At 49.2% G+C, this 12727-nt stretch overlaps 1 protein-coding gene across 1 annotated transcript in view; it reads left to right on the top strand.

Annotated features, from left to right (window-relative positions):
- The first annotated feature begins 1090 nt into the window (after positions 1-1090).
- Positions 1091-12727, top strand: part of ZYG11A (zyg-11 family member A, cell cycle regulator) — a 47735-nt gene continuing 36098 nt past the window's right edge. Inside the window, exons 1-2 of the mRNA XM_056122218.1 lie at positions 1091-1180; positions 6843-7008. Of these exons, the coding sequence (XP_055978193.1) occupies positions 1091-1180; positions 6843-7008 (256 nt within the window). The remainder of the gene's footprint in view (positions 1181-6842; positions 7009-12727) is intronic.

Below are 12727 nucleotides of genomic sequence, written 5' to 3'. Positions count from 1 at the left end.
GACATATTCGATATGCCAAAAACAGTAACAAGTCTCACATGGAGACGTTACTGGTGCTTGCTAGAGCAAATCGATGAACAACGGGAGGAATAGTGCTACAGTGCTAAAATATCTGTAGGAATTGAAACAGAGAGGGATGATAAAACGTCATAAAAAAGGTGTCTAGTCTGCCAGAGTTTTTAAGAGAAAGGGTCTTACAAGTATTTTTTGGGGGGAAGGGCACACCAGGCAGTGTTCAGTGCTCAGGGATCATGCCTGGCTGGGAAACCATATGCGGTTCTGGGGGTCGAACCCAAGTGGGCCGGCATGCAAGTCTAACATGCTGCTCTGTCCCTCTGGTTCCTTACATATTTTGAAGGGCAGTTTCCGGAGTCCCTGATCCTTTGGCAAGTCTCAGAGAGGCGACCAGGGATGTGGCATCAATTCCTGAGGGGGACGTGGACAGAGACTGAACTTCAAAGGGTGGGGTGGACCTAGACAGGTGGTCGGAAGAGTACAGACTAGGAAGAGAGCCACAGGGCCTCGGCGGGTTTGTGCAATGGTCGGCGCAGGCCTCCCCCTTCCCCAACCTTCTTCCAGGGGAGGGGCTTGACGGTCCCGTGGGCGGCACTGGCTTCTGGGGGCGGGGTCACAGAGTGGGCTGTTCGGGGGCGGGGCTTGACGGCTCAGTAGGCGATTCCGGGGCGTGGTTATCTCCCAGGGGCGTGGCTACATGACAGGGCGTGGCCACCTTATGGGCAGGGCTATGTGTTAGGGGCGTGGCCACTTGAGGGGTCGGCGCTCACTGCCGTGCGGTGAGGGCGGGTGAGTCGTGAGTCGGCCTCCCGGGGGCGGGGCATGCAGCGAGTGGGCGGGACTTGCAGCGAGTGGGCGGTGCCTGGGGCGGGGCGGCCGCTGGGGGCGGGGCCACGCCGGGCGTTTCGAAAGCCTCGCGGTCGGTCGGCCCGCTGAGGCGCGCGTGCTGCGTGCGCCACCCGCGGAGCCGTTGCCGCTGCGCGGCCAATCGCGGCGGGTCTCGGGCCGCTTCTCGCGGGATCCGGGCCGCGCTCGACGCCTGTTCGCGCCTCGACGCCCCGCTGGCGGGGTCGCCATGGTTCACTTCTTGCACGCGAGTCAGGCGCCCCGTGTGATCATCCCCCCCGACGCCGAGAAGGATGCGCTGGGCTTCAGCGTGGTGCAGGTGAGCGGGGCGGGCCGGGCGGGCCCCGTCGGGGAAGCGCCGGCGGGCCGGCCCGGAGCGGCGGGAGCCGGGAAGTGCTGCGGGCGCGGGGCCCGCCCCCTGGCGACCCCGGGCGAGCCCGGCCCTGGGCCCCGACGGCCGCCGGTGTCAGCGCCGGCCGAGGGCCGAGGCCTGAGCCCCGGCCGGAGGGGCTGTGGCGCGGCCCGGAGCTGACCCCTCACGCCCCCAGCCGCCGTCGCGCCCGGACCTGCCTGCGCGGCGAACTGGAACCCCGAAGGCTTCCGACATCCCCTCGGTTCCACGGGCTCGCCCCGCCCCCGCCTCGAACGTTCGCTGGACTCGCAGCCGAGGGTTGGGCACCTCCTGCGTGTGTTAAGCGCGGCGAGTTGTGTCTCTCTCTGGCTCTCGCGTGCCCCTCGTTTTGGGGTCCCACCCGGCGATGCCCAGGGTTCACTCGCGGCTCCGCGCCCCCCTGGCGGGGACCGGGCGGGGACCCTCGCGGGGTTCCGGGCATCGAACTTGGCCCTGCCCGCGCGAGGCCGCGCTCCACTCGCTGGACTCGCTCGCTGGCGCCTGCCGTGGAGGAAAGTCGCCAGGCCTCGTAGCTGACTTGTGAACTCGAACTCAGGGGTTCTGATGGCAGGACCCCCGGTTTGGGCGCTCTGGGGCGCGGTGAAGGCGGCGAGTCTTCCCTCGCAGCGAGGGCCGAAGCGAGGAGGTCTTCTTGGATACCAGCGGCCCGTCGAAAGGCGGTTAAGTGTGAGCCAGCGTTTCCCTGCCCCCTCGTGCTCACTTTGAAGCCACGTGATTTGGGGGCCAGAGCGATGGTGTCGCATGGCCAGCTTGGGTTCCGTCCTCAGCATCCTCTCGTGTGGTCCCCTGAGCACCCCCAGAAGTGACCCTTGAGTACAGAGCCAGGAGAGTCCGCCCTCAGCACTGCCGGTGTGGCCCAAAGACTGACAAACGAAACAAGAAAAGTGTGACTTGTCAATTCATTTATAGCTAATGGAAAGACTTTAGTTTTCTTATTTTAAAAATGAGTTATTTGCAGCGTCAAGCGTATTTTGGGGGGGGCAGTGAGTTTGGGTCAGTATTCAGGGATCACTGCTAGTGGATTCAGGAATCATTCCTGCTGGGCTCAAGGGGACCATATAGACAGATAGCGAGATCATCTTATTTGTCCTTCTGGCTAATTACTTAAGGCATCTTCCAGTTCCATCCAAGCTTTAGCAAAATTGCTTGATTTTGTCTTTCTTTGCAGCTGCATGGTATTCCATTGTCTGTATATACTGCATCGTCATAATTCGCTCATCTGTCTCTGGACACCTAGATTGATATCTTTCTTAAATATTGTACTAAGTGCTGCAGTGAATGACATGCACATTTGCCCTTTTGATTGAATGCTTTTGTGTTCTGGAGGTAGGTACTCAGAAGTGGTATTGCTTGTTCATATGGCAGCTCAATTTTTAGTTTTCTGAAAAATCTTCAAAGGGGTTGAGCCAGACAGCATTCCCATCAGCAGTGGATGAGAATTTCTTTTTTTTTTTCTTTTTTACCAGATCCCCACCAACACTGGGTATTTTTGATATGAGGCATTCAAACTGATGTGAAAATGATTTGGGTTTCCGTAGTAATAATTGATGATGAGCATTTTTTCATGTGCCTATTGACTACCTGCATGTCTCCCTTTGAGAAATGCCTGTTTCTTCTCGGTTCGCCTGTGTTTCTTTTGCCACACAGAAACTCTTTAATTATAATTCAGTTAGCCCCACTCATTTATTTTTTCTTATAATTTATTTATATGAGACCTTTGCCAATGGCATCATATCATTGAAGACCACTTTGAGGTCCAAAGCTTGGAGGAATTTGCCTTTATTTTCCTCAGTGTGGTGTTTGTTTGTTTGTTTGTTTTTGGCCCACCTTGTGATGCTCAGGAGTTACTCCTGGTTCTGTATTCAGGAGCCACTCCTGGTAGTGATTAGGGACTATATGGGATGCTGGAGACCAGACATTTGTCAGCTGTGTGCAAAGCAAGTTCCTTACGCACTGCACTATCTTTCTTGCCCAGCATGAATTTACTTTCTATAAATAAATAATAAATAAATATCTTGTCAATGATGTATCATATTTTTTAGTATTCTACTTTTGCTATTCCCATGTTTATGTGGAAAAGTAATCTCTAGAAGTGTGTGTGTGTGTGTGTGTGTGTGTGTTTATCACACCCGGCAATACTCAAGGGTCCCTCCTGGCTCTGCATTCAGGAATTCCACATGCAAGGCAAGTGTGTCCCCCAAAGACTTCTAAGTTTTTAAGGGAAAATGCAGTTGCTGTAATCCCCTTGAGTGTAAGATGTTTGAAGAAATAATAGGTTTGGCCAAGGCAAGAGGATTGAAATTTCACCTTCACATCTGGAAGTGTTGGTTTTTGCAAGGAGTTGGTTGTATTTTCCGCTTAAGAATAATGAGGGGCTGGGGTATAACAAGAAGCCTGGAATGCAACCCTGGCATGCTGAGGGCCCAGGTTTGATTGCTGGCCATTGCGTGACCCTGGGAGCACTTGAGAGACTCCCCTGCCCTCTTACCCTTGAGTAATGACAAGATAAGTTCAGTTTCTAGTTACACTGATGGTGACATGACTAGTTTTTCTTAGTGAGAATCTGTCATCCTGAAATGGGTTTGAGGAACACGTAGAAGGCATACAGTCATTCTTTCTCGTGGGAGAGGGGATCCTGCAGGAATTCTAGCTGAGGGCTCAGGCCTGTCCACTCCCACTCTGGTCCTGCAGCTCGAGCCCAGCACCTCCTGTGAGAATTGTGATGTTGTCTACCGCTGAGCTCCATGCTGGCTCTCATTTGAAGTGTGTGATTGTGAGTTTACTATGATACACTCTTCTTTAGTGAATCTTACTCCCTCTCTAGAGATGACTAACCACTAGCTCTTGCCATTAAAAAGGTGTATATTTATTTCTGGAATAAAAGATTTGTCTGGAGAGTGTAACAATGGCAAGGACAACACAGAGTTGATATATTTGTTAAGTATAGGACCTTTTAGTAAGTTTAGGAGGGTTGCAGGCTGGAGTGATAACACAGTGGGTAGGGCATTTGCCTTGTCACGGCTGACCCAGGTTTGATTCCTTTGTCCCTCTTGGAGAGCCCGGCAAACTAGCAAGAGTATCCCACCCGCACGGCAGAGCTTGGCAAGCTCCCCGTGGTGTATTCAGCATGCCAAAAACAGTAACAAATCTCACAATGGAGACGTTACTGGAGCCTGCTTGAACTAATTGATGAACAACAGGATAGTGCTACAGTGCTACAGGATGGTTGAGAAATTTAATTTCATCCGTTGAAAATGGTACAGAAATGAGTAATTACTGCCTATTGGACCCTTTGGTAAAGAGAACTATCTCTGTTCAGCAGATCTCTGTTCATGTCTAGTATAGCCCCTGCCATCCAAATATTGTTGAACAAATACCAGTCTAGGAGGAGAAAGTTACTGTAGGTCTTTACTGTCTCGCTGCTCTGTTGGTTTTCTTTCTTCTCTGATAGGCTTGGTGTAATAAGCTTTCAAGTTTGTGGACTTTTTGTTTGTTGTGAGGCTATATCTGCTGGTTCGACAGGGACTCTCTGCCCAGTCCCCAGCACAGGTCATGCGCTCTTAAGCCACATACCCAGCCCCGCCTTTTTAAATTTGAACTCCAGGAAATGCCTAGGGGACCACATGCGGTACTGGGGAACAAACCCAAGTCCGCTCATGCAAGGCAGGAGCCCTGCTGTAGCTCTGTGCTGTCTCTCCGGCTCCAAGGTGAACATTGTTGAAGGTAAGAAAAAGAACTTTGTCTCATTATTCTCTGGCACTTGGTAATCACTGAATAAATAATCATTTAATGAACGTGATCACTGCTTGTATACCCCCACTTTTTGTATTGAAATGGTCACGTTTCTTGCTTTCCTGTTAATAAATTTTTAGCTCCAAAATATTAGAAATATGTTACTCATCTCTGAATTTTCAGTGGCTGGCACAAGGCAGGTGGTAAGTGAAAGATTGCGAAGACTTACTATTTTTTCCTTCAAAAAATAGTACAGCAGAGGCTATAGCTGAAAAAATCTTCCATTTATTAATAGATGAAGGCCAGGGATATGGCTCAGTGGTAGAGGGCGTGCTCTGTACACGGAAGGCTTTGGGACAAATCTCTGGAACTATAGAAAATGAGCCCAGGAGGGGGCATTGTGGAATATGGCCCAGTGGCTAAGCGTTGCAAGTGTGAGGCCGTGCAGTCAATCTCTGGTGTTTCCATGAGTACGGAGCATGAACCTGGCAGTTTTGCTGTTTGTGCCTGGCAGCTCTGCCATTCTAGATCCTTAACATCCGAGATTGTCTCCAGCTGAACTGTGTAACTAAGGTGTGTGTGAGCTCCACAGCTAAAGTGGGATTCTGGCGAGCACAGCTCTAAGTATCCCAGCATCACAACCAAGTGTGTGTGTAGCCACTGGTCGTTGTAGCAACAGCATCAGCAAAGGGGAGAGAAGGGGAAAAGAATGCAAATAATTACAGTTTAATATAAACCCATATTTTTGTTTGGTGGTGCTCAGGGGTTACTGGTGGCTCTGTACTCAGGAATTATTCCTGATGGTGCTTGAGGGACCATATGGATTGCTGGGGAATCGAACCCAGGTCAGCTGTGTACAAGGCAAGCACCTTACTCACTGCACTGTTTCAGCCCAAATCCATGTAAAGCATCATTAGAGTAAGGAGAAGGTGTCTTCAAGTATCTGCTTCAGGAGTGTAATATATGGCCAGAAAGTTTGGGGGGACCACACCTGGTGATGCCGAAGGACTGTTTCCCACATCTGGGTTTGAGGATCACACCCAGCTATGCTTGTGCTTGAGGTGGGGCCGTGCTGTGCCAGGGATCAAACCTGGGTCTCCTGCATGCAGAGCACGCACTCACCCCATTGACCTCGCTCTCCAGTCCTAACATGACTTTCATTTATTTATTTTTGTTTTTTGGTCTTTGGGCCACACTTGGAGGTGTTCAGGGCTTACTCTTGACTCTGCCCTTGGGGATCACTCCTGGTGGGCTCGGAGGACCGTATGGGACACTGTGAATTGAACCCAAGTTTGCTGCTTGCTTGCAGGGCAAACACCCTGCCGGCAGTACTATTGCTCCAACCCCTCTTTGCGGGTTTTCCATGTGTTTTGTGTTCCCTTCCTCCTGCTCCCTGTTACTATTGTGATGAATGGTTTACACACCTTCCTGGCTACAGTATTCCCTAAGAATCACATCACTTGTGGTTCTTGCACACTTGGCCAGTGCTCACTGAGATTTGCACTTTTTTAGCTATGGTTCTCACCAGGAGTTGCATCCCACCCCCCCTTTTTGTGATCTTACACACAAGTCTCACATTGGAGACGTTACTGGGCCTGCTCGAGCAAATCGATGAACGATGGGAGGACAGACAGACAGACAGACACACCTGACCATGGCTGGAAATCATTTGTGGTGCTGGGGGTGGGAGATGGGAGCTGCTAGGGTTGTCGTGCTCAGTGCAGGCGGGTGCTCGGATTTGAACTCATCACCATCCGCTTGCAAAGCAGAGGCTCTAAGCCCGATGTTCAGGTTTTGCAGAAGTATTCTAACAAATTTTTTCGGTTTTGTTTGCTAGGAGGAGGCATCTCCATATTCATTGGTCAGCATTTGCCTGAACACTCTGATAGTGAACCTGGAGAAATTATGTTCTGAAAGACCTGATGGAACTCTGTGTCTTCCGGAGAATTGGAGTTTCCCTCCGGAAATAGCTGATCGATTCCTTGGGATGATGTCATGGCAAGGTAATAAGGCTCCTCTTATTAGTGTATTTATTTTATTTTATTTTATTTTATTTTGGACTATACCTGGCAGTGCTCAGGGATTACTTCTGGTTCTGTACTCAGGAATTACTCCTGGTGGGATGCTGGGGATCAAACCCGTGTCAGTCATGTACAAAGCAAACACCCTACCCGCTGTACTATCGCTCTTAAAGTGTATTTCTTAAAGAATGGGCACATGTGTTTATTGGCTGTCCCATAGCAGTAGGAGGCCTTTAGCCAGGTCCTATCCAGTAGCCTAGACCTGGGGACAGTGGAACCTTATCTCTCAAAGACTGTTTTTCAAGAGAGTAGAGTGAAAAGTGGGATACAGAAGTGTCAGGCCTGGGAGATAGTTCAAAGGGCCGGTGTGCAGGCTTTGCATGCAGGAGGCTAAGTTCAATCTGTGTCACTGCATGGTCCCTGGATGCCACCAGGAGCATCTCCTGAGTTCAGGCCCCAATAAAGTACCAGAAAAGGAGCTCAGGCATCTCAGGCTAGCCTCCTGCCACCCACCATGCTTCCCCAAACTCAGGCCCTGACATGGCCTATCAGCTGGTCACCCAGACTGACATATTATGCATCTTCCACTACCTAGTGGGGGTAGGGAGCAGCTGGGGGCTCGGGTTCTGCTTCTCATGTGTCTTCGGCATTCAGTTCTCACTCTGAGACCCTCAGACCTCTTAGGCTCCCCAAGCACTCACCCAGCAGTATGTGCAGGGCCTGAGTGTGTGGGGTCAGGCCCAGGTGTGCAGAAATGCAGGGTTTCTCTACAGAGCAGCCAGCAGGGGACTGTGGGGGGGCCCAGGTCAGAGGTGCAGGTGCAACAGTTGACAGCATCTGAGTAGGAGTCAGGCTGGTGCTGTGGCCCAAGTGCAGCCTCCTGGCAGCTGTGCTAAGTGACAGTGAAAGTTCTGACAGCAGTGGGTGTACCATGGCCACCCTGCCAAGCAACACGTGTTGGCCAGGGAGGAAGGGGAGCAGTCCTTGTTCAGGGAGTTCCCAGAGGCCTTTGTGGTGTCGTTGCCGATATTGTCACACGATACGTCTGCCCAGTCAGAGTTGATGATTGGTACAGGAAAGACCCCACCACCCACCACCCATGCCCCGGGCTCCTGTTGGCTCTGCAGCCAGTGGCACTGCCAGGAAAACCTTTATTGGAGGGGGCTCTGGTGCCAACGTGGGTCTCTCGATGCCCGAGAAGTCTGCCCTGTTCTGGTCCTTGCTAAGTCCTGGTTCCTCTGCTTGCTCCCTCTCCACCCCCACACCTTCCTGGAATTTTTTTTTTTAAGTTAAAAACAGATTTTATTTGGAGGTTTTTAGGAAGAGGAAGGAGAGAGAGAAAGTGAGAGAGAGTAATGTACTCAAGAGAGAACACAGGCTTCTCCAGAGAGGGAGAAAGCTCCTGCACACATGAAAGTTCACATCTCAAGGGGGAAGATGCAGGCGATACATGTGTTCAAGTGCCACATGTGCTCAGCCACATGGGTGCAAGCAGCTCATGGGCTTAGGCAGCATATGCGCCCCTTCTGGAATTTTAGCATTTTGCTATATGAGAAGCACTTCTTTGTACAGGTCCTGTTCGCTCCTCACAACTGCCCTGTGTGAAATACAGGAATTGCTTCTACTTGTGTGGAGGTTGAGTTTCCAAGTATCTGGGATTCCTTGATGGAAGTTCTCTTGTTTCTCGACTTGCTTACTCTGCTATTGACCTAGAGTGAAGATACTGAAGAACCTAATTCATCAAGTTCTCTCTAGCTTGTGACACACTGTTAGTCTTCCACATTTTATTTATCCATTCATTTGCTAGCGAACATTTCCCTTGTTTCTACATTTTGTCTCTTAGGATGAATGCTACCCTAAATGTGTATTTGTGTACACATTTTTGTGTGATTTCTTTTTATCCTCACTCTCTGCCCCTCTGTCTCTCTTTTTGAGAAAAATGGTCACACTAGGTGATGCTCAGGAATCACTGGCTTTTCACTGAGGAATCACTCCTAGCGGTGTTCAGGGAACCATATGGGGTGCTGGGGATCGAATCCAGGTTGGCCGTGCATACGACGCCCCACTGTAGCTCAGGCCCCTCTGTGTGGTCTCTATGTGGATATATGTTTTTATTTCTCTTGGGTATATACGTTGAACAGAGTCACTTGGTTACATGGTAATATTTAATTTTCTGAGGAGATTGCAAATTGTTTCCCAAAGTAGCTGAGCCATTTTGCATTCCCACCAGCAGTGTACAAGAGTTCCATTTTGTCCACAGTATCTTATGTGGCCTTTTAAAAATACAGCTGTCTAAATACTGAAGTATGGTATCTATTGATTTTTTCCCCCCACACCATTGATTTCTCTCCACCCTAATGCTGCTTTTCAGTTATGTTTGCTGGGTTGTAGCCCTTTTTGTGGGTCTCACACACACTTGACTGAGGTGTGAGTGGAAGTTGCTTGTGGTATTTGGGATCACAGGTCGTAGGACTGTCAGGCTTAGACAGCAGATTGCCCAGCCCTTGTTCTGTACCTGAGGGACCCTGGGACTTCAGCTCATGACCATATGCTGAGAAGGCAAGGGCTCTGAGCGATACTCCATTTCTCTGGGCCTTTTGGGAGCACAGTTTAGGTCACCAGCAGAGCTCACATTTTACTCCTGACTCTGCTTAGCCATCACTCTTGAGGGTGCTTGGGGAGTCTTGGTCCTCTTTCTAAGTACGGTATTCTTTTGATACTGTCATACATGAAGTTGCTCTTTCACTTTGGATTATTTGTTCTTAGTATAAGAGATGCGCGTGCGTATGTGTGTGTGTGTGTGTGTGTGTGTTGCTGGGCATCATACTCGGGGTCTTAGACAGACGAGGCTGTTCGCTCTACTTCTGAGCCACCAGCAGCCCCTATAATTGTTGTTGATCATTTTTGGGAACCTCCTGAGTTTACTTATTCTTATAGCTGGTTACCAGAGTCATAAAATGTTCCCTATATAAATAAGATCATGCCTCTTGCAAATATAGTGGGCTGGAGCGATAGCACAACGGTAGGGCATTCGCCTTACAAGTGGCCAACATGACCGACCCAAGTTTGATTCCTCCGCCCCTCTCGGAGAGCCCGGCAAGCTACCGAGAGTCTTCGATATGCCAGACACAGTAACAACAAAGTCTCCAATGGAGATGTTACTGGGCCCGCTCGAGCAAATCGATGATCAACGGGAGGGCCTTTACTTACTTTACTTTACTTACTTACTTCTTATTTGGATCTCCTCCCTTCCTCCCCCCTCCCTCTTCATACACAGCAGTGCTCAGGGCTTACTCCTGGCAGGCTCTCGGGCTATATTGGGTGCCATGGATGGAGCCTGGGTCTGCTGTGTGTAAGGCAGGTGCCCTATTTGCTGTACTTTCTCTCCAGTCCCACTCATTTGGATTTCTTTTCCTTCATTTTCTTGATTAATTTTCCTGGTAAGATGTTGAGGTAGCAAGAGTACCAATTCTGGACCTTTAAAATGATCTTTGGGAAGCATTTAGTCTTCTTTGCTTTTGCTTTTTTCGTCACGCCCAGTTGTGTTCCAAGTTTCTCCCTGCATGCTGCTTCTGCAGGGTATGTGCTCAGCCTTTAGACCTGTCTCCCCAAACCCCCTTTCTCCCTTGGGTTTTGGGTCACACTTAGCAAAGTGCTAATGGACCTACTTCGAGGACTCTGAGACTGCTTTTGGGGTTGCTCCTGACTGAGTGCTCAGAGCTCTGCTGGTTGTGCTCAGCAGATAATGTGCTGCCAGGGATCCAACCCCTGGATCTTGCACGCAGAGTACTAACTCCAATCTTTTGAGCTAGCTCCCTTGCCCCGAAGCATCTGATCTAAAATCACTAAATGTGATGATAGCTCTTTATTTTTATTTATTTATTTATTGAATCATCGTGAGCTGCAGTTACAAAACTTTCATGTTTGAGTTTCAGTCATACAATAATCGAATACCCATCCCTCCACCGGTGTACATTTTCCACCACCAGTGTCCCTAGTATCCCCCCACCCCTCCAGCCCCACCCCTCCCCTTGCCTTTATGGCAGCCAATTTCCCTCTTTCTCTATTTATGGGTGTTATGGTTTGCAATACAGATAGTGCAAGGCCATCATGTTTGGTCCTTTATCTACTTCAGCACACATCTCACATCCTGAGCAATCCCTCCAACCATCATTGATTCAGTGATCCCTTCTCCATCCCAGTTGCCTTCTCCCCTAGCTCATAAGGTCAGCTTCCAACCATAGCGCAATCTTCCTGGCCCTAGTCTCTACTGCCCTTTGTTGTCAATCTCATGATATTTTATATTCCAAAAATGAGTGCAGTCCTATGTCTGTCCCTCCCTTTCTGACTCATTTCACTTAGCATGATACTCTCCATGACCATCCACTTATAAGTAAATTTCATGACTTCATCTTTCCTAACAGCTGCATAGTATTCCATTGTATAGATGTACCAAAGTTTCTTGAACCATCATCTGTTCTCAGGCACTTGGATTGTTTCCAGATTCTGGTGATTGTGAACAGTGCGATATGAATGTACAGGTGCAGATGTCATTACTGCTGTGCTTTTTTGCACCCTGTAATATATTCCCAGAAATGGTATTGCTGGGTCATATGGAAGCTCAATTTCTAGTTTTTTAAGGGATGCCCATGTTGTTTTCCAAAAAGGATAACTCTATATTCTTTTAAGTACCCTTAACAGAGGAGCCTATTGAATGTTTTTATCACAAGGCTATCGGTTTTTCATGTATCTGTTGAAATGCTCATGTGAGTCTTAGTCTACTAATATTATATTAATTGATTTATTGGATATTAAGCCAGTCCTGCTTTACTGAGATAAATTCCACATGGTCATGGTGTGTAAATCTATTTTTGTTTTGGGGCCACTCCTGGCTCCAAGGCTGTTCCTGGCAGTACTCAGGTTGTATGCAGAACTTGGGATCCAGTCCGGGCCTCCTGCATGCAGTATATGTTTTCAGCCTGTGGGACCATCCCTCTGGCCCCATGCTATGTAACTCTTTAAAATTTTTTTGGGGGGTGGAGTTTTGAGTCACACCTGGCTTAGTGTTTGGGGACCATCAGTGCTTGGGGACCATGTGCAGTGTTAGGCATCCAACCTGCCTCAGTCACAAGTGAGAGGAGTGCCCCTCCCCTGTACCATGTCTCCATGATACATATTCTCTTGATGTGTTCGGATGACGAACATACCCAGCTTTGCTCAGGGATCTCCAGGCCGGCTCCTGGGGGCCATGACTTACTGGGGATCAGATTTGGGTTGTGTGTGTGCAAGGCAAGCACCTTACCTGCTACACCATCTTTGTGGTCCCTTTGGTGAAAATGTTTGCAGCCTTAATTTTAAGGGCTAGTCTGTGGTTTCTTTTCTTCTAATGCTTTATCTGCCTTGGTTGAGAATAATACTGATTCACGGAGTTGAGAAGTTCTTTCCCACTCTTCTTTGGGAAGAGAGTTTGGGAAGAATTAATACTCGTTTCCGTTTTTGTGGAGGAAGTTGGGTCGCACCCTGAGATGGTCAGAGCCTATTCCTCACTCTGTTCTCAGGAGTGATCCCTGGTAGTACTGGGGGGATCATATGTTGTGTTGAGGATACAGCTTGGTTTGGCCACAAGCCAGGCAAGTACCTTTTCTTCTATTCTGTCTCTACTACCCAAGAATTCACCTGTAAAACTGGCATCTTTATGAGT

Source organism: Sorex fumeus, unplaced genomic scaffold, assembly GCF_029834395.1.
Source record: "Sorex fumeus unplaced genomic scaffold, SorFum_2.1 ptg000045l, whole genome shotgun sequence".
NCBI lineage: Eukaryota > Metazoa > Chordata > Mammalia > Eulipotyphla > Soricidae > Sorex > Sorex fumeus.
This window is presented reverse-complemented; position numbering and strand designations above follow the sequence as displayed.